Consider the following 22280-nt stretch of genomic DNA (forward strand, 5'->3'; position numbering starts at 1 on the left):
TCACATGTCCACAGAGGATATGGGGGACTTGCTCCAGAATGAACAAGCAGTGCAATTTCTACCTCTGAGCAACTATTATACTCCACAAAATGAGCATTTCCCCTCATGTAATCTGTACCTGCTTTTATATGTTCACTTCAACCTCACATACACCCAGATCGCCAGACTTACTCTGTGCTAGGCTTTGCATGAGGATATATACGTATTAGGTGCCATCCAATGCAGCACTTAGCTCAGAGAGCGTAGAGGCCGAGAGTAATGTCTTTGTTTAAATATAAAAAAGGACACATGCAAGATGATATATCTACCAACAACCACCTATAACAGAAATACTTAACTGTATATTATTATCAGGGCCAAAAGATGTGAAAACATGCTTTATCTATCGGCAATCTAATAATGAATGATGATGTCTGACCTTTTGTGTAGATGTGCCTTCTTCATATTGATGTATTCGATACACAGTGTCTGACTGGTCTCCAGTGATTGATAATGGATGGCTGGGTACTATATTAGAGAGCTGAGACCTGGAACGCTGTCGAACTGAAGCTCTGTGAAACAGAAGGGAGAGAAGGTCTGTTCCTCAGGGGCTGATTGACCCAATATGTGTTTTGAAGACTGGGTCAGTTTTTATCCCGGCTTATATCAGAACCTGAAATCAGAGCTTGTTGAAGCAAAGCTGAGGGCTCCTGCAAACTCTGTGGCTACAAAGGCCTAAGATTGCCTTTCATGCTGCCATCTTCCTCAATCTCCTAAACTGTGGGAAGGAGGAATTCCATAACAGACAGAGATACTTCTATTCAGGTTCATATACCGCACCTTGTTCTCTTATATCTGAAAACGCAGCTTGTATTTGTGGGGAAATTAGGGAAATAGTGGTTGGGTTTTCCTGTTAAACTTGCAATACGTTTGCCCAGGCCACAGAAAAGTGGGGGTATCCTGCTCCCTCACGATACTCTAGTCAGTTTCACCACAGGGGCCTCAGTCATTACATACTAGCTATACTCCACAGGCACAGTACTGGAGCATGAGCACTCAACAGCACACTGTAATTTCCCACCTATCCATGACAGTAGGTGCCCCAGTCTACAGCCGCTGGTTTGGCAGTGTCATCTGAATCAACCCCGCCTAAAATAAGCAAAATTTGTTGTATAGAAAGAGGATTTCACTGAGACAGAAGTGAGTTGTGAAATCCAAGCAGACCCTGCTGTCATTTTCATAAACTTTTCGATAGCAATGCAGAAGAGAGGAGTATCGGTTTCTTGGTAATCTATTTCTAACTTAGCAGCTGAGCACCCACAACTCCCATTAAGGTAAGTGAAATTTTGGGCTGGCTGCTCCTCTCAGGATCTGGCCCATTGATTATAATCTTTAATGCTTGATTCTGGGTAGAACTGGTAACAAAAATGCCCTTGTGTGTTAATACTAAGATGTATCTTCTCAGACAGAATGTCAAGGTTCCTCAAATTTATCAATACATTCCACAGCAAGTAATTTTTTCCAAGTTATTGGATTGATTTAACTAGAGTACACATATGAATATATGCACGGACATAGTACATAAATATGAAAACATTATGCCAGAATCCTGACTGCCTTCAATGTGAGGTAAAGAAGTACCAGATACCATCTTCCATTACCTGTGCATCACAGGGTAGGATTTGGTCCTATATCTTCAACACGGTGGCCATCTTCATCAGTCATTATAGTATAAGATGAATGAGAAGGCTTGTACAGCCAACATAAATGGCTACACAAATTAAAGCCCCTGATCCTGCACTTCTATAAACCAAGGTCTGCTGTACGAGTGCAAGAGAGTAAGCTATTAATGTGACTAGATACCAGTGCTACTCCCCAGCCTCATGTACTGTTGTAAAGCAAGAGTAATACTTGTCTTGTTTGATGGTCACTTTGTGCCTTAGTAGGGAGCCCAGAAAGGTATAAGACAACCCAGCTATGGCCACCCCCAGTTTTCTCCCAAATCCTACACCCTTTGAGCAGGAGACCATAAGATTAGAGTGCACATAGGGTGGAGAGAGAATAAATGTAGGAGTCATTTCATTGACTTCATGGGTTTGGATGTCTTAGTATGCAGTCTATACATTTCCACACCTGCCATGCCTCTATGTGCTTTAGTGAAGGTGTTTGCAGCATTCTCTCACCCTGTTCTGCAGTGCCACCTCAACACCATGTGATTTAGGAAGTCACCAAAGAATACAAACGTCTGGAAATGTATCAAGAGGTGTCAGTGTTTTAAAGGCTTACCGCAAGCTTCTTTGATAGCTCCCACGGCTAAACGACTGGTCTTTCTTAAGGTTTGGTGTAACAAGCAAGTCATTTTCTGCAATTGTAAAGTATAATGTTAGAAGCTCCTTAGTTAGTATTAAAATTGAACTAAACCAATTGTTTATTTGCAAAACAAAAAATATCTCCAATTCATAGCTGGAATATTTTGTAGACTACATTAACAAAAGGAATGCAATTCATCTTTGCCACTATGTCTTAGAATACTATACATTTTATATTACTGGTAATTTATATTTGACATACTAAAGTTAGGTAAATTTAATATGAACCCCATGACAATCATATTTTGAAACTGTGGGTGTGGCTAGTATGGGTGTTTCAACATTTTGGTACTACAAGTTGTTAAGTGGCAGGAAATGCTTTCATCCTCAAAGATGATCACAGTCTATTGTTTCACAGCAGTATAACTGATCATTATATTAGCTTTTTACTTCTGCCTCGGATCACTAGTAAAACAAATAGGGTGGCCTTGGCATATTCCATAATTTGTCTGTTTTTCTAATACAACATCGCCAAACTATCAATAGTAAAAGAGATATAAAATGCCAGGGTATTGCAGGTCAAAAATGGTATATGCTGACAGATCTGTATGAGGAAGATTGCTCAGCACACATGTGCAAAAAACACATTTTGACCAGTGCTATCGGTATATCACTTTTATGGACACTAAAATTCAGCCTTGAGAAAAACCAAAGGAGAACAATCAACTAACACTAACAAAGGAATCTATAGATGCTCTGTGTTCTGTGGGATTTAACTTAATTTCATAAAAACAGAATAAAACACTTGCTTTCCACTGCTGTTTCAGTAAGTGCCTTGTCTCCTTGGCTTTGCAAGGTCACCAGTGTGAAATAAACCCCTTTCCTTTCCAGTAGCTCCTCATGTGTTCCTCTCTCAACCGCCCTTCCATGTTCAAACCCAATGATGACATCAGCGGCTTTGACTGTGGACAGACGATGAGCTATTGAGATTGCAGTGCGCCCAAGGCGCGCCTGAGAGAGAGAGGAGGAACAACATTATTGTTAGGACAGCAACCTGATATCCTGAGAGATGCTGAGCTGAGCACCTGGAGCATGATCCATAAGTAAAAAACTGACTTAAATGGGCTTTAGATCAAGCCCCTGCTGAGCACCAGTCTCTCCCACTGACCTCAGCATCTCTCAGGACCTGGCCCTTGGACTGTAAGTTCTTCTGAATATATTGTAGAGCACCACATACATTTGCAGTGCTATATAAATAATTATCAAAGATACTACATCTAAGGGTAATGAATGCTCATTTGAATGGTAATTAAAAGGTTTAAGGCTTTTAATATAAAACTAAGCTGGAGTTGAGGTGCATATGGAAACTGATAAGAAATCTCTGATTTCAAGAATGATCGTGCAATCAATGCAAAGGGATCACTTACCAAGGTAACTCATGCTCTGTGAATTTATTGCCTCCTCAGAACCACTCTGTAGGAAACATGTGCCTAGCACGTAGGCAATCTATTTGGGTGTGTAAAGGGCCCACATCACCATAGTATCTGTGCACCACAGAACTTTTTTAAGCAGTAGTTGACAGGTGTCACACACAGCTCCCTGGACCTTTATATTCTCACACAACTGTTTGCTACAAGTTAAAACAAGTCCAAGTCTAGGTAACCTCACTTGGCAGAAATCAGATATGCAGTGAGGGCCTGAGTGACTGATCACACTGATCCACCCCTTTCTGACTCAGATTATTGGCAGTAGTATATTTGGCACTTGACAGATGGTCTGCAGACACAGTTACCTTGCTCTGAATGCACCATTCCCACAGACACATTGTTTCCTGACCTAATAAAGGGGACAGAGAACATTTGTCTGTTCAGATAATCCATTGCAACCATGTTGTCTGTGAGAAGAAATGCCATCTGGTCTGTGAAAGAAATCCCTAAGTGTATGTGAAGTTTCCTGAGACCGCTATAGGCCATGAACCACTGAGGATATTCAGGGACCCCTTCAGCACAGCAGACCTTGGACTTGAAGCAACCAAGTCTGAAAATGTTGGTCTCTGTTTACAAAAATATATCACAGTTTGTTCATGGTAAAATGGTTTTTATATTCACAATGAAAAGCAAAACTACTTAAAATCTGAGTTATTTCACTTTGCTACAAATGTTAAGTTAGAGCCATTTTGCCAAAATTTTTATCACATTGCATGAATTTTTCATTCATAAATGGACCCCCCAAGATCAAGCTGATTTCTGAAGAAAAAAATAGGATCATTTCTGAGCAAAAGGTGCTTTTTACATATAAGCTCAATATAAGAATGTTCACATTTTGATTCCAAAATAGTCATCAGTTGAAATCCGTAGAAAAGCTACATTATGGACTTTCATATTGCTAGACTGTGCATAATGACTAACATCTCTCATTTATATAAAATCATTCTTATTGTGTATAATTTCAAATGCCCACTTTGGAACTTTAATGTAAAGAATTAATAGAACTTTTATCGACAGCTCTACAGATTTTTTTTAATGTTTCAGCTAGATTGAAAATGTTAACAGCAATTCTCTGTCACTGCTGAGATTCTTAAAAAAAGGTCAAACAATAATTTATAACAGTACAAAAGTATCTTCCACACAATGCTTTGAATATGTATTTCTGTCCCGTTAATACTGACTACTGATATAACATAGCAAACCTTATGAAGTGCTTCTTGGACAATAGCTTCACTTTCATTGTCCAATGCTGATGTGGCCATATCTAGTAGCAGGATTTTAGGGTTTCGGACAACGGCTCGAGCAATAGCTATCCTTTGTTTCTGACCTCCACTCATCTGGCCTCCACCCTCTCCAACAAGGGTGTCAAATTGCTGGGTAGAAGAGAAAAAATTGAATAAATAACAAAGAATTCTATTCTGTTCCCATTGACATCAATAGTAAAAATCTCTCATAGATTTCCATGGGAGCAGGCCCAAAATGAATAACAACCTTTGGAAGACAAGTACAATGTGTTAGGGTTCTAGATCCTTCATAGAGCTGTAGAGCAGACTCCTCCATGTTTAACAAACCCTTTCTTCCCAAACTGGGCTTCTCATGTGTGCCAGTCCCAAACCAAACTTATAGACTTAAATAAAACTTAAGGTTCATTTTGACCCAGTATAATTCAATCAGCAAGAACTGCACCATGGATGAAAATTACTCATTTCTCCCTCCCCACTGGGCAGCTCACCAGCTAACATTCCAGCAGTTTGGGCTTGTCTGTAGATGGAAGGGACTCATGTGGCCTTAGATGACTGATCACTGTAGTGTAGCAATGTCAGGCACACGGGCACTGTTTAGCCCAGGTCAGGATTTAGGTGACTGCACAGCTTGTGTGAAGTTAGTTTGGGAGCTAGAGAGCCAGATATGGCCTTGTCTATGTCCTATAGCCCCAGTATAGAATCTCCATATATTCACTTATAACCAAATTCTGCCTTTTCTCTACTGCCAAGGACACTGCAAGCTATGTGTGTATTACAGTCCTTCTAACGTGGCCTATCTACTTCACCTGGGAACCTAGGAAAGCGGCTTGGGATGATAAAATGTATGCCTCTGGGCAAATTAATTGTATTTTAATCCTGGCCATAAGGAATCTATTTTAACCCTGTCCAGGAATCTGTTTAGGCCAGTCAGATACTTAAATAATATCCCGAGAGACTAAAATGCCAATTAATATGAGCTGGGGGCACAGAGGTTACTGGGCCTGACAAACCAACATCTATAGGAGGTTGGGGTTCAGGGGGTGGGGAACCTCCATATGCCAGATGGTATTAATATACGGGGGTGGGGAGCTGGAAGTTTCTTCATAGACTATTCAAAAACACATTTAGGTGAGTGGGAGGACTGGATCCTAACTAGCTTTTTGCCTGGGCAGAAACAGACCTGGGAAGTGTGAAAATCTGCCTTTCCTCTCTTTGATGTATTGATTATTACCATATAGTTCTAGATTTCCCCTGGTACTGAATGTTCTGTGTATGTTTCTTGGGGAGTGTATTCATCTTTGCTCCCAAATGTGGCCAAATACATGTAGCACACTTTATTTAGTCACTTCAAAGGAATGTCTGTAACTCTATTGTTCTCATTCATTCTATGCTTTCTCCCCATCCATTTGAGTACCCAACAGGTTGCACATAGAATCACAGAACTGTAGGGCTGGAAGGGCTCTCAAAAGGTCATCTAGTCTAGCCCCCCTTTTCCCCGATGAGGCAAGACCAACTATACCTACACCATCCCTTACAGGTGTTTGCCTTATCTGTTCTTTAAAACCTCCAGTTATGGGGATTTCACAACCTTCCTTGGAAGCCTGTTCAAGAGCTTAACTATCCTTATAGTTAGAAAGTTTTACTACTATCTAACCTAAATCTCCCTTGCTGCAGATTAAGCCCATCACTTTTTGTACTACCTTCAGTAGACATGGAGAACAATTGATCAGTGTACTTTTCATAACAGCCCTTAACATATTTGCAGACTTGCTATCAGGTCCCTCCTCACAGGGCCGGTGCAACCATTTAGGCGACCTAGGCGGTCGCCTAGGGCACTAGGATTTGGGGGGCGCCATTTTCTTCGGCAGCGACCGTGGCGGCCGGATCTTCGGCCGTCCTGGTCGCCACCGGCATTTAGGCAGAGGGAGCTGGGGCAGTGGAGTGCGGGGAGGGCCGCCTGCAGCAAGGGGGGGGCGGCACGCAGGGGAACTCCCCGCCCCAGCTCACCCCTGCCCCGCCTCCTCCCCGAGCACGCCGTGGCTGCTTTACTTCTCCCACCTCCCAGGCTTGCGGCACCTAAGCTGATTGGCGCCGCAAGCCTGGGAGGCGGGAGAAGTGAAGCAGCCACGGCGTGCTCGGGGAGGAGGCGGAGCAGGGGTGAGCTGGGGCAGGGGGGTGCCTGAGGGTGGGGGGTGGGGAGCTGCTGCGGGGGGGCGCCTCAGGGCGGAGGGGGGGAGCTGCCGCGGGGGGGGCGCCTCAGGGCGGGGGCTCGGGGATGGGGTGGGGCGCAAGGTGGAAGTTTCGCCTAGGGCGCGAAACATCCTTCCACCGGCCCTGCCTCCTCAGTTTTCTTTTTCTCAAGACTAAACATGCCCAGTGTTTTTAACCTGTCCTCAGAGGTCAGATTTTCTAAAACTTTTATAATTTTCATTGCTTTCCTCTGGACTCTGTCCAATTTGGCCACATCTTTAATAAAACATGGTGCCCATAACTGGACACAGTACTGCTGCTGAGGCCTTGCCAGAACCGAATAGAGCAAGACAGTTGCCTGCCATGCCATACATACAACACTCCTGTTAATACATCCCACAATGATATTAGCCTTTTTTGCAACTGCATCATATTGTTGATTCATATTCAATTTGTGATCCACTATAACCCCCAAATCCTTTCAGCAGTACTATTGTCTAACCAGTTATTCTCCATTTTGTGATTGTGAATTTGATTTTTAATTCTTAAATATAGTTAGAATCATAGAAGATTAGGTTTTGAAGAGACCTCAGGAGGTCATCCAGTCCAACCCCCTACTCAAAGTAGGTCCAACACCAACTAAATCATCCCAGCCAGGGCTTTGTCAAGCCGGGCCTTAAAAACCTCTAAGGATGGAGATTCCACCACCTCCCTAGGTAACCCATTCCAGTGCTTCACCACCCTCCTAGTGAAATAGTGTTTCCTAATACCCAACCTAGACCTCCCCCACTGCAACTTGAGACTATTGCTCCTTTGCACTTGTCTATATTGAATTTCATCTAGTTGATTTCAGACCAATTCTCCTATTTGTTAAGGTTGTTTTGAATTCTAATCCTGTCCACCAAAGTGCTTGCAACCCCTCCCGGCTTGGTGTCATCCACAAATTGTATAAGCATACTCTCCACTCCATTATCCAAGTCATTCATGAAAATATTGAATAGCACCAGATGCAGGACTGAGCCCTGCAGGACCCAATTAAATACCTTTCCCCAGTTTGACAATGAACCATTCATAACTACTTTTTTAGTATGATCTTTCAACCAGTTTTGCACCCACATTATAGTAATTTTATCCAGACCACATTTCCCTAGTTTGCTTATAAGAATGTCATGTGGGACTGCGTCAAAAGCCTTACTAAAAATCAAAATATATCACGTTCACTGCTTGCCCCCCATCCACTATGCCAATAACACTGTCAAAGAAGGCAATTAGGTTGGTTTGGCATGATTTGTTCTTCACAAATCCATCGTTCGCTATTCCTGATCACCCTATTATCCTATAGGTGGTTACAAATTGATTGTTTAATCATTTGTTCCAATATCTTTCCAGGTATCAAAGTTAAGCTGACTGGTCTATAATCCTTGGGTCCTCTTTTTTCCCTTTTTGAAAGATAGTAGTATGTTTGCCATTCTCCAGTCCTGGTCCTGGTTGCAGAGGGAAAGGAAGAGGAATTTGCTCACTATTCATCAAGTTCTGATGAAATACTTTAACAGGCAAAATTTACCAGTGGCAGATCCATGATAAAGTTGTAGGCGTTGGCTTCCTTGGCTGCTTTGATGATGTCTTCCATACTAGCATCATCACGGCCATAGCGAATGTTCTCTGCAATTGTGGTAGCAAACAGGACTGGTTCTTGCTCAACAATACCAATCAGTGAGCGCAACCACTGAATGTTAAGGGAGCGAATGTCATGGCCATCAAGGGTAACCTACAGAAGAACACCAGTTAAAAGTAAAAGAGGAGCTGATCCAGGGCCGGCTCCAGGCACCAGGCAACCAAGCTGGTGCTTGGGGTGGCACCTGGAGGGGGGCGGCGCGGCGCTCGGGCCGCCGCGGAGAGCGGGGCCACAGCCGGGCTCGCCACCCTCCCCCCGGCGCTCTGGCCGCCCTCCCCCCGCGTCCTCCCCCCGGGGGGAGAGCGGCGAGACCCTGCCGGGGCTCGCCGCCCTGCGCTCTGGCTGCCGGGGGGAGAGCCGAGCCCCAGCCGGGGCTCGCCGCCCTCTCGCCGCCCTGCCCCCGCCGGGGCTCGCCGCCCTGCCCCCGGCGCTCTGGCCGCCGGGGGTGGGGGGGGGAGAGCCGAGCCGCCGCCGGGGCTCGCCGCCCTCCTCCCAGGGCTCCGGCCGCCCTCCCCTCCGGCGCCCTCCCCCCCGGCGCCCTGCCCCCGGCCGCCGGGGGGAGAGCGGAGCCCCCGCCGGGGCTCGCCGCCCCCCCCGGGCTCCGGCCGCCCCCCCCCCCCCGCGGGGGGGGGGGGGGGGGCGGAGGCTTTTTTGCCTGGGGCGGCAAAAAAGCCAGAGCCGGCCGTGAGCTGATCTCACAGTGCTGTGACTCTACAGCCTCAAATGGAATTACTCCAGAGTCATTCTGGTACAAGAGAGCTCAAAACCAGCCTTATTTGGACTACAGACTATAGATTCAAAAATAAAACTATAAAAAGAAATAATGAGAAGACTGGGCTCAACCCGGCAAGAAGATGACTGCTTCCCACCCCCCAGTGGAGTAAACAATTATGTTTGCTATACTGTATCATATAAATCTTTAATCAAGATTGGATGTTTTTCCAAAAATATGCTCAAATAGGAATTAATGCAGGGAAATCCTATGACCAGACTTTATGATCGCAGTGGTCCCCTCTGGCTTTATAATCCATGAATCTACGAAAATCTAAAGATAAATCGCTTCCCATTAAAAATTTCACACTTGACTTTTCATCCTAATTCAGAATGAATTTTTTTCCAAAACTGACATTTTAGTTCATTTGCCTCAGTTTCTTATACCTACATCTCAGGGGTTGGTTATGAGAACTAATCTGTGTTTATAATAGAGCTGGTGGAAAGATTTCAACTGATTTGGTTTTGGGATGAGAAATGGACTTTAGAAAATAGACATTTAAAAAAAAAAAAAGGATTTTAAAAAAATGTTCAGGTTGTTGTTTTTTTACAAAACTGGAAAATGAAAATTTAGGGGTTTTTTGTTTGTTTTTCAGTTCTATATCCCCCCTCCTCATTTTCCTTCTCCCCCTCCTTTCTTCACTGGCAAAACAGAAGAAGGGAAAAAGAGGGGGAAAGGGAAATAAAGGGAGGGGAAAAGGAACAATGAAAACTAAAAAAATGTGAAAAGGAAAATGTTCAAAACCAGACATTTTTGATAAAAATGTTCACAAAAATAACTGAACAAACATAAATTCATTCTCTATTAGCATAACTAGGACATGAGGAAATTACGGAAAGATCACCATAATATGATTTAGTGAGAATTTGTTTATACTTCACTCATCCTTTGACTCTTTTACGTTCAGTTACAGAGCACCATTTATGTGATTTATACCATTAAGCCAAATGTTAATGAAATAAGAATGTTTATATATTAAACATATCTGCTGTTGGTAATAAGACATAGCCAATCCATTCAGCATATACTGTAGCAGTATTATAGGTAAAGCTACGTTTTTTTTCATAGAGGCCAGTGACCTCCGTGACTTCAGCCCGCAGTGGCTGGGAGCGGCAGGGCGTCGGGGGGGACTCTGGAGCTCCTGGCCACCATGGGCATGGGGGAACCTCAGAGCACCGAGCCCCCACAGGCGGTGGGGGTCTCCAGAGCTCCCAGTGGCCCCCCGCAGCTGCCCAGCCACTAAGGGCAGTGTGGGGACCCTGCAGCTGAGCTCCCCATTTTGTCATGGGTATTTTTAGTAAAAGTCAAGGACAGATAATCGACTTCCATGATTTTTTCTTGAGACCTGTCCGTGACTTTTACTAAAAATATCCGTGACTAAATCTTAGCCTTAATTATAGGATAATGATTAAGTGCTCAAGACTACATTTCTCAGGATTTAAAACTGTTTGTCACTTCTGGATTCCCTACCCTAAAAACAACCTTTATATACATAAGTGCAGTTCTCATTGAAGCTTAGCATTTAATTCTTATTTTGTAGGGAAACCACTTTTGTCCTCACTAAAAACTTCTTTTCTTTCCCATAAATATTGCTGATTGTATCATTCAGGAGACTCCAGAACAGAACTAAACAAAGCATCCTGCTCATTTCCTCAGTCACTGTTTCTTGGAATGGATTTTTTAAAAAATCCAGAATCCTGCTTCCCAACTTTGAGTAAAAATGATGATACCCTTTAAAGTGAATAAGGTTAGAGAAACCTTGCTGGAGTGAGACACTCACCATGCCTTCAGTAGGGTCATAGAACCGCTGGATGAGCTGCACTGTGGTGCTTTTTCCAGCTCCACTGGGTCCAACAAAAGCAGTTGTCTCCCCTGATTTAATAACCATGCTAAGATTATCCAAAATCTGAAAGCACAAGAGAGACCATCCATTGTAACTACAAAATTCCTGAAGCCAAGCAGATGGACTGGAAATCATCATGTATTGCTTTCATCTTAAATGAAGAGGGGAAAAGAGAACCAAAGGATTTTTAAATAAACTGAAAAGCTTGATATTAGAGTTCGTTAAGAGGATTATTTTCCATGAAGGCTATACAGGCAAATTCTGATTTTTGTTGGTTATGTCTGATTCCCACTGAAATGAAGACGAGTTGGATACATCCTAGAGGATAATTTAGCTCTAATACCTTTTGACAAATGCTGCATATGTGTTATGAGTACCTGCTAAAATCTACATGTTATGTTTGCACCAAAGACATTGTATAGAATAATATGATACTTAATATGCTGCTGTGTCTAGAAGTGGCTGCATTTATTTGTTTGCCCAATAATACTCTTTTCAAGCAGACCTTGTCACAGCAGCAGTGAAGCAAGAGGACATACAGCCAGTGTTTGTTTCCCTCTTCCTAGCACTTTACAGTATAATGCACTGCACTTCCCCAGGACAATGGGAGAATTAAATTATAAAATCTCTTTGCTCATTTTGTTTTACTACCTTCTATCCTATTTTTGCATAAATTTATAGAACTGTATAATTGATTATGGAGCTCTGAAAAATAAAAGGAATCCAATAAAAAGTGGAAACATGGACAAATTGCTAAGGAGAAGTACAAAAGAACAGCACAAGCTTCTAGGGACAAAATCAGAAAGGCTAAGGCACAAAGTGAGTTACACGTAGCAGGGGACATACAAGGTAATAAGAAGAGATTCTTTAAGTACATTAGGAGCAAGACAGCAGGAAGAAGGAAAGTGTAGGTCCTCTACTTAGCAAGGAAGGAGATCTAATAACTGATGGTGTCAAGAAGGCTGGAGTGTTTAATGCCTATTTTGCTTCAGTTTTCACTAAAAAGCTTAATGATGGACAGATAATAGTTAATATTAATTGCGCTGAGTAATTAATATTAACAACAAGGGGGAAGGATGCAAGACAGAATAGGGAAAGAACAGGTTAAAGACTATTTAGATAAATTAGATATAATCCAATCAGCAGGGCATGATGAAATTCAACTTCCGTACTTAAAGAACTAACTGAAGTAATCCCAGAACAATTAGCAATTATCTTTGAGCACTCATGGACAATGGGTGAGTTCTGGAGAAAGACACACATAGAGCAACCTTTCAAAAGGGGATAAAGAGGACCTGTGGAATTATTGACCAGCCAGTCTAACTTCAATATTTGGAAAGATAGTGGAACAAATGATTAAACAATCCATTTGTAAGCACCTTGAGGATAATAGGGTTATAAGGAATAGCCAGCATGTATTTGTCAAGAACAAATCATGCCAAACCTACCTAATTTCCTTCATTGACAGGGTTAATGGCCTAGTGAATGGGAGGAAGTGGTGGACATGATATATCTTGACTTTTAGTAAAGCTTTTGACACACACGACATTCTCATAAGTAAACTACGGAAATGTGGTTTAGATTTCCATACCATAAGATGGGTGCAAAACTGGTTGAAAGACCATACTTGAAGCGTAGTTATCAATTGTTCACTGTCAATATGGGGGAGGTATCTAGCAGGGTCCTGGAGAGGTCAGTCCTGGGTCCAAACAAACTGGGGAAAGGTATTTAATTGGGTCCTGCAGGGCTCAGTCCTGCATCTGGTGCTATTCAATATTTTCATGAATGACTTGGATAATGGAGTGGAGACTATGCTTATAAAATTTACGGATGACACCAAGCTGGGAAGCACTTTGAATGACAAGATAGAATTCAAAACAACCTTGACAAATAGGAGAATTGGTCTAAAATCAGCAAGATGAAATTCAATATAGACAAGTACAAAGTCTACATTTAGGAAACAAAAATTAAATGCCCAACCACAAGATGGAGAATAACTGTTTTAACAATGGTACTGCAGAAAGGCTCTGGGGGTTATATTTGTAAATCACAAATTGAATGCAAATCAGCAATGTGATGCAGTTGCAAAAAGGGCTAATATCATTATGGGGTGTATTAACAGGAGTGTTGTATGTATGACACGGGAGGCAACCGTCTCGCTCTATTCAGTTCTGGTGATGCCTCACCAGATGTGGCCAAATTGGACAGAGTCCAGAGGAAAGCAATGAAAATTATAAAAGTTTTAGAAAACCTGACCTCTGAGGAAAGGTTAAAAACACTGGGCATGTTTAGTCTTGAGAAAAGAAGACAGAGGGGGGACCTGATAGCAAGCCTTTGCCAGAGGATGTTGTGAAGGCCAAGACTATAACAGGGTTCAAAAAAGAACTAGATAAATTCATGGACGATAGGTCCATCAATGGCTATTAGCCAGGATGGGCAGGGATGGTGTCCCCAGCCTCTGTTTGCCTGAAGCTGGGAATGGGTGACAGGGGCTGGATCACTTGATGAGTACCTGTTCTGTTTATTCCCTTGGGGGCACTTGGCAATTGTCCACTGTTGGAAGACAGGACACTGCACTAGATGGACCTTTGGTCTGACCCAGTATGGCCATTCTTATGTTCTTATGTCTGCACATATGTTAAGGGCTGTTATGAAGAGGACACTGATCAATTGTTCTCAATGTCCACTGATGGTAGAACAAGAAGTAATGGGCTTAATCTGCAGCAAGGGAGATTTAAGATAGCTGTAAGGAAAAACTTTCTAACTATAAGGATAGTTTAGCTCTGGAATAAGTGTCCAAGGGAGGTTGTGGAATCCCCATCATTGGCGGTTTTTAAGAACAGGATGAACAAACACCTATCAGTGATGGTCTAAGGGAGGGAAGCAGATGAACCCAACTGAATTTTTGTGAGCTTATAGTCTACAGAAAAGAATTCTCATAGATGTGCTGGAAATGAAAACTACACAACTTCTAACACTGTTGACACCAAAATAATTAATTGCCTACTTTTAAACAAAGGGCTTGTGCTTTTGGAAAGTAAGCTCTAACATAGAAGTTTACAGATTACTGGCATAACAGCATATTCTATTTAGTTACAGTAAATTAGCCAAAAGAGGAATGATGAATAATCACCTTTACTTCTGGCCTGGATGGGTAATGGAATGTTACATTATGGAATTCAATTTCACCTCTTATTTTATCCAGCTTGTAGCCCTCTTCTGACATGCAGTCAATGGTAGGTTTCTAGAGTAGAATTTGTCATGTTATTTATTTGGTGTTAAACAACCGAGACTTTGCTGCAGTAGATGCAGTATTCCTTCCAACATACAAAACAATGACATTTCAGTTTGAACAGCTCTGGGCTGTACTCCAAAGCAATACAGACTCTGCTACAGGAGCATAAGACTCTAAGCTAAAGTGACAGTGTGGTTGTCACTGGTGAGGAAAGTTGGGAAGAGAAATGACTTCTGCATGGGGCACACAGCCATCTCTCTCAGTCTGTTACGTTACATCACTGGGGATAATTGATTAGAAAGGCTGGGTGTGTGTCATGGCAAAGCATAAGAAATATTGTGGCTTTGTCATGGTAAAAAAATTCAAGGAAAAGTCACAGCACACAACGGTATAATTATGAGTAAGTTCACTTTCTATTAGAATCATGTTAAATACCATATAAAGATAGCCTAACAACAATTAAAAACACAAACTTCTGTTCTCATCTAAACACACAGACAGGCTTTGGGAGACAGAGCCTCAGCTGGTGCAAGGCTGCATAGTCCATTGACATCAATGGTGCTATATCCATTTACATCAGCTGGAGATTTGGTGTTTCCTGGAGCTTGGCTACAGTATGAATATTAAGACCTTCTTCTGTGCCTTTAGCCTTAATCCTTAGCTGATCATTAGCTGCACTTATGAGACCTGAGCATGAAATATCAGTGTTTGGTAAAAACTTGAATATTCATAAACAAAACATTTAAAGATGTCGATTTGATGCTCTCTTTATAAATTGCAGCTAGGTCTTTTTCTTGTGCAGTCAGCTGTTTCTTAATTACCCTCATTTACACTGCCAATAAAAGCCTACCCTGCGCGGGGCTTATTTAACTATTTTTCACAGCAGACTGACAGAGCTTAGGAATTCCGTACTTACTTTATCTATCGTCTCAAAGATGTTTGTTGCAGCCCCGCGGCCAGTGGCGAAAGCCTCCAAACAAGGAGAAGCCTGACCAAGACTTAAAGCACCTATTAAGACTCCAAAGAAAACCTGAAAAAACATGGGAAGACATTAACCGCTTTACATTAATTTTTTTCTTAGAGCTTAGAAAACAACCTGGTACCACCCGGGTGGTAACTAGATAAGGACTGAGCCTTCTGGACATGTTTGGGGCCAGCAAGCAGGATTGATGCTCCAATGCTTGAAAACATATAGGACAGCATGGTGATGTGCCCTCTGTATTTGGAGTTTTAAATGCATTGCGTTACTTGGTATTATGCTCGATCAGCAGCTTTAAAATACTCTTTGGTTGAAGTACTGTTGCTGTTAATGTGGGACTGCTGGCTGTATATCTATCACACCTGCAAACCTTGCCTCAAAGGCAGGTTCCTGCCTCTGAGAGGATTCCCTCCCTCCCTACATAAAAGTGCCCACAGCAGTAGTGGGCACTATGCCATCAGAACCCATACTCCACCTGCCAGTGCCTGAACTGAGCAAGTGTGGGATGGGACAGCATACAGGCCCTTTGGGTAGAATGCTGTATCACTTCATAGCTGCTGTATTTGTGGAAGCCGCAACTCCACTCCTACAGCATACCCACATTCCTCCTCTGGTTTTGCAAATGAATGCTGTTGCAGCAGCTCACCCCAGCTCTACCCAATGAGAGTGTTCTTCCCCAATCCTAGCCAAGAACCCAAGGAAGGAATCACTTGCTGATCACCCCTTTCTGAAAATCCAAGGATCATGTCCTTTTGCGCTAAGTCACGGTAGCATGAGAGGAGATCTGACATGGGATCTGAAGAAAGGCCGTGTTTCTTGTGCAGCATCACTAGAGAGCTCAGCCAGCAGGGGCGAACACCAGTGGGCTGAAGACACTGCACTCCATGAGCCCAACAGGACCTGGCAGGGAAGCTGGGGAGGAGGCCAGAATGCTGAAAGCATTTGCCAGAACTTGTCTTCACTGGGAGCTGTGAGTGCTCAGTCCCTCTGAAAATCAAACCACTTTTATTAAGGTGCATAAATCTACATTTATGTGCCTAACTGTAGGCACCCAAGTCTGAAAGTGTTGGTCATTGTAATCAGGGGTGGGGAACTCAAAGAATAGGACACTGGAGGACAGAGATCATAAGATCATAAGAACAGCCATAATGGGTCAGACCAGAGGCCCATCTAGCTCAGTATTCTGTCTTCTGACAGTGGCCAATGCCAGGTGCACCAGAGGGAATGAACAGAACAGGTAATCATCAAGTGATCCATCCCCTGTCGCCCATTCCCAGCTTCTGGCAAACAGAAGCTAGGGACACCATCCCTGAACATCCTGGCTAATAGCCATTGATGGACCTATCCGCCATGAATCTATCTAGTTCTTTTTTGAACCCTGTTATAGTCTTGGCCTTCACAACATCCTCTGGCAAAGAGTTCCACAGGTTGACTGTGCGTTGTGTGAAGAAATACTTTTTTGTTTGTTTTAAACCTGCTGCCTATTAATTTCATTTGGTGACCCCTAGTTCTTGTATTATGAGAAGGAGTAAATAACACTTCCTTATTTACTTTCTCCACACCAGTCATGATTTTATAGACCTCTATCATATTCCCCCTTAGTCGTCTCTTTTCCAGGATGAAAAGGCCCACTCTCATTAATCTCTCCTCATACAGAAGCTGTTCCATACCCGTAATAATTTTTGTTGCCCTTTTCTGAACCTTTTCAAATTCCAATATATCTTTTTTGAGATGGGGTGATCACATCTGCATGCAGTATTCAAGATGTGGGTGTACCATGGATTTATATAAAGGCAATATGATATTTTCGGTCATATTATCTATCCCTTTCTTAATGATCAAGGAAGGGGGAAGGCTTCTTCATTACTTTGCTGCTTTTATTTCAAGGAACTGGGCAGTAATATATTCTATGTAATATTAACCTAGTACGTGTTCTTCCTATTGCTACAGTACAAATTGTCCTCATTAGAATTAAACTTTTGTTTAGAACTTATTTTGATTTATGCTGTCCCTTCTTGGCTATGTGGTAGCTTGATGTAGCAGATAATGAATATGCCCTTTGATTCTGGCCCATCTTTTTGCTCTGTTATGACTGATCAGCTTGGAAACAATTAAAAAATGTGAAAAGGATTATGTGTAACCATTTACATTAGTTTGGTGATGTCTGTGGAATTCTGCAAGAAGCAGTCAAGGACTCCGCTAGCCTTCTGAGAACAGCAGTCAGGCATGTGTAAAGGAGAGGCTGGCAGGGTGTGGCAGGTAAATTCGATTGCCAGGGGAGAATGAAAAATACACAGGGGCAGATTCTCCTCTCATTCACACTATTATAAATCAAGACTGAACTCATCCAAGCTACACTGCTGTAAAATCAGAGTAAGCAAGAGGGAACCAGGCCCAATGGTTTTGATTATAACAAGGGAAAGCATTGCTTGGTTAACCCTTGCTGAATTAATTGGATGGATGTTCAGCACAACCTCTCAGTGACCCGGAAAGGAATATTTGGAGACTGGGTGTATATGTTTAGAGTGCTAAGTGAGAAATCTGAAGCAAAAGAAAGATGATTGACAACTTGGAAAGCAGAGAAAAGAAGGCGGCACTGGAGATATTCCCTTCCAATGTTGGCTGCAGTTTGTCAGTTCCCTGCTGGCTGCCATTTACCAGTTGGGAATGCAGTATTGGGTGCAAGTCAAGGAAATCACTGCACTGACCTGTTAGTGCCAAGTGCAATTTCAGGTTATTCCATCTGAGGGCCATCTGCCAGCAGTAGAGAATAATTAAAATATCTAAGGATTCAGGTTCCATAACATTTAAACCACTGGTATCTAGAACAGCCATTCTACTTCACCTAACAGCTTCCAGAGCTGCATAAAAGTTGGCACAATGTGCTTCCAGCACACCACTGCAAGAACCAGAGTTTGAACTTTACAGACAGCAATAGCAGCTGAATCCTGGAGTAGTGGAGAAGAAGGTTCAGGGAAAAAATAGGGTGATTTGCCATTTTATATTTGGCAACTAAATACTAGAGCAAAGAGCAGAAAAGAAAAGCATGGTCAGACAGCAGTCACCACTCTGAAAGCTAGGTGATAACTAATGTACATGTTCAGGGACAGTTCTGAAAAACTATCAGATATGAAAGGAGCAAGTATTATAACCAGTACCTGTAAGAGAGTCCCAGGTGAATACTCATCTTCTTCAAGGACAAGTTTTGAGCCATACCAAAAGGCTAATGCATAACACAGGAAGATTATGAACCAGATGTAACCAGTGAAGAATCCCATTATCATTCCTTTTCTAATTCCCCAGCGCTGGGCAAACACTAGGTTTTTATCATATCTAAGGAAAAAATAAAAATGAAAGTGGACGAAGTGCATTTAACAGAAAACTAGGATGAATAAAGACCAGTACAATGAGGCTGTTTCATGGAGTGATGTTCCTTCAGTAATACAGTAGATACCATTAAAAATATAGCATTTACTACTCTGCAGTAAGGGCCCCGTGCTGCTCTCACTGAAATTAACTACAAAGATGCTAATGATTCCAATGGCTGTAGTAGCAACCTCAGACATTAAAATTGTAGAATGTCCTATTATAAATATAGGAAAATATCAGAATTACTGCAACTACCTGCCCAAAAGAATTTGTGTTGTTCTGACGTAGGAGAAGTTTTGGATAATTTGTGACAGATCTGCAACCATGCTGTATTTTAAATTAGTTTAAAAGAGAATTGCAGTATAATACCATCAACTCACTATATCTAATTACAAAGAGTAAATCATTGAAAAAAAATATAAATAATCAAGTTAAACAGGAATCTGCCAACTTGGCAGTCTGATGATGCTTGAAATGCATCTAAGACAAGCAGTTGACACCAAGGTTCTATTAATGTTTAGGGTGGTTTGTTGTTGTTATTGTTAAAGAGAATGGTGAGGTTAAAAATCGTACATTTAAAAAAAATGTCTTTACTAGACCTGGGTGAATAATGGGAAAAACTGTTCATGAATATTTTGGCAACTTCTAAATAAAATTTTGTTTTGACTGTTCATTACATTCCATAAGCTAAGGTATATTTATACAGATATTTTCAGAAAGCAAATTTTGGTGACTAATAACGCTTCACATTATTAACATGAAGGATTTTTTTAAAAATCTAATTTACTTTTAAGTATTTATACTGTTCATTTACTATTTGTAGTTTTCCCAATTTAGTCAACAAAAATAGGCTAGTCAGTTTCACAAGTGCTTCTAATCAATTCCCCTTTCCCTTTCTCAGGCGCCATAATGCTATATTTGGCTTGCAAGCAATGTAAGAAATGTATGTATGTGTTTTCAGATACATTCCTTACATCATTTGCAACCCACATAGAATTTTTAAAAAATCATGGAATCATTTCTATTGGGTCTTCAGCAAAAACCTTTATTTTGGAGCACATTGAGCATCCTTGATTTTTTTAAAATAATGGCTCATATCTGCTGTGGATCACTGCAGTAATTAAAACTTGTTAATTTCTAAACAATTATATAATTACAGTACTTCAATCAATCTGCTGCCTTTTTCACATATTCAAATACTGAGTTTCCAGTCTTTCAAACAGGCTGCATTTCCTTCAAGTCATTTCTCATTGAAAGACACCTACACTACTCCATCTTATGGAGATATTGTAACCGTATTTCTAAAATCTCTTTTGAAAAGCTCATTTTAAAGACATAGATATATTCTTATTTTATAAACAGCTGTCTTTAAGTGGGAATGACAACAGGGATAATGGCTGTTGTATTGGCAAAGTGGCTTTTGCTATTTAGAGCAATGTGGATGAAACAGTACAGTATGCATCAATAGCTAGCCATTTGGAATGCTAATTCAAAGAAATAAAAGAGAGAGGGCTGCTGGAAGGGCATTTTCTGCAAGGACCCTGTGGCTGGAACTTGCCCCCCTGCTTGGCTTGAAATAGCCTGCCCTTGATGACTTTCCAGGAACACTGAAAAAGCCACATATTTCCCAGGGTTTGGGGGAAGGCTGAAAGTATGTTCCTGGAGGTGATGGGCAGGTGGAAAGGAGTTATTCTGCTGCTGTAATTCACTGGCTGGCTGAGTTATAAGGTGTTAAAGTTTATGATTGCATGATGTTGCTGGCAGGCTGAGTTTATGGGTTAGCTACGTGTATGTTTTTTGAATGCTGTTGGGTGGTCATTATTTTGTAGTTGTCAGACTAATTGCCAGGGCCTGGGAGTTTATGATAACCTTTTTTAAAAAAAACAACAACCTATTGTTTCAATCTAAAGAAATAAGAAACCTCATAGAAATGTGACCGAACAAACCTTTCAATTTCTTTCCTCTCCCCACCAAAAGCAGCCACTGTTCTGATTGATGACAGCACTTCATCAGCCACAGCACCAGCTTTTGCGTATGCCTTTAACTCTAGGCCTGTCAGTTTTGCCACAGCCTAAAAAGTCATAAGAAGTATTAGTGGCAAAATATTATCCTGCTCCAGTTTTAGTGCTTACAGTACCGTGTTTAACCAATCAAGCATTATCAGCAAGCACTCCTCATTGTCAACAATACTAGCCAGACTTTATGTCTCCCCAGCGTACTCTAAGCAGAATTTATAGACCACAGATTTTTATTTTTATTTCCTCAGAATCTTCTGTGTTGTCCTGTTCATGCACTAGCCCCCACTAGCATGTGGCCACAATGTATACCTGCACTCTGGGCAGCATGGCCATATCCCATTGCCAACTGCTTTGCTGAATGTGAGAGTCACTGGGGAGAGCAGCTGACAATGAGTGGTTTCACATTCTCCTCCTTCCTTGCTCCTGCATGGCTCTAAGCAGCTCTGGGAAGGGCTAAGCAGAGTTAAGCAGCAAGGGAAGGAGTAACAGAGGATGCCAGCTGGAAGTAGAGAGGAGCAGTGGCTGTAAACTCCAGGTGCCACCCAGTTTCCAGTGCTGAATCACTCTTCAGCTGGGCTGACAATAAGGAGTGGGAAAAAGCAGCAAGCAGCTACTTCAGAGTTTCCCACCTGCTTGTGTATCTGCTCCTGTTGCCAATAGGGCAGCCATAGGAGTAGCTTAAGTAGAGACCTCAGCACTCCCTCTTTGTTCCCTTGTGGCAGTCCTTAGCAAAGCCACTGGAGACCAGATGCAAGAGCAGCGGCAGGTAGGGTGACCAGATAGCAAGTGTGAAAAATCAGGATGGGGGTTGGGGGTAATAGGTGCAACAAAGCACCGAATATCAGGACTGTCCCTATAAAATCAGGACATCTGGTCACCCTAGTGGCAGGGCAGTTGCAGCGACTCATTTCAGTCTACCCCTTCCACATCCTCTTTTATTCCATGACAGTAATCAGCTGTAGAGCTGCCACAGAGCCCTAAAAGCAGCTCAGGCTTCTCCACCCAGACACTCCTGATAAACTGGACAGCTAGGAGTACAGTGACCCACCAGAGACTAAAAGAATATCCATCAGATAGTGGAGAGATGGAAACACCATGGGACAAGCTTGGAGATGGTGGCCCAGATATCAGGGAGACCAGGTTTGTGGAGAAAACAGAGAGAAAAGGGGGCCAGAAAGAG

The 22280-nt window shown here is 42.2% G+C and overlaps 1 protein-coding gene across 3 annotated transcripts in view; it reads right to left on the reverse strand.

Moving 5' to 3' along the window:
* ABCB11 (ATP binding cassette subfamily B member 11) overlaps positions 1-22280 on the reverse strand; it is a 66767-nt gene that overhangs the window by 30827 nt on the left and 13660 nt on the right. For 2 of the 3 annotated variants that reach the window (XM_065413783.1, XM_065413781.1), the window contains exons 8-17: positions 21029-21153; positions 18872-19046; positions 15651-15764; positions 14633-14743; positions 11437-11562; positions 8774-8977; positions 4978-5148; positions 3098-3299; positions 2266-2341; positions 419-551 (exon numbers count right to left, since the gene is read on the reverse strand). In XM_065413783.1, coding sequence (XP_065269855.1) covers positions 419-551; positions 2266-2341; positions 3098-3299; positions 4978-5148; positions 8774-8977; positions 11437-11562; positions 14633-14743; positions 15651-15764; positions 18872-19046; positions 21029-21153 — 1437 coding nt within the window. Of the gene's footprint in view, positions 1-418; positions 552-2265; positions 2342-2469; positions 2502-3093; positions 3300-4977; positions 5149-8773; positions 8978-11436; positions 11563-14632; positions 14744-15650; positions 15765-18871; positions 19047-21028; positions 21154-22280 lie in introns of all 3 variants that reach the window. The other variant, XM_065413782.1, reaches the window with a different exon arrangement.

This window comes from Emys orbicularis, chromosome 11 (genome assembly GCF_028017835.1).
Source record: "Emys orbicularis isolate rEmyOrb1 chromosome 11, rEmyOrb1.hap1, whole genome shotgun sequence".
NCBI lineage: Eukaryota > Metazoa > Chordata > Testudines > Emydidae > Emys > Emys orbicularis.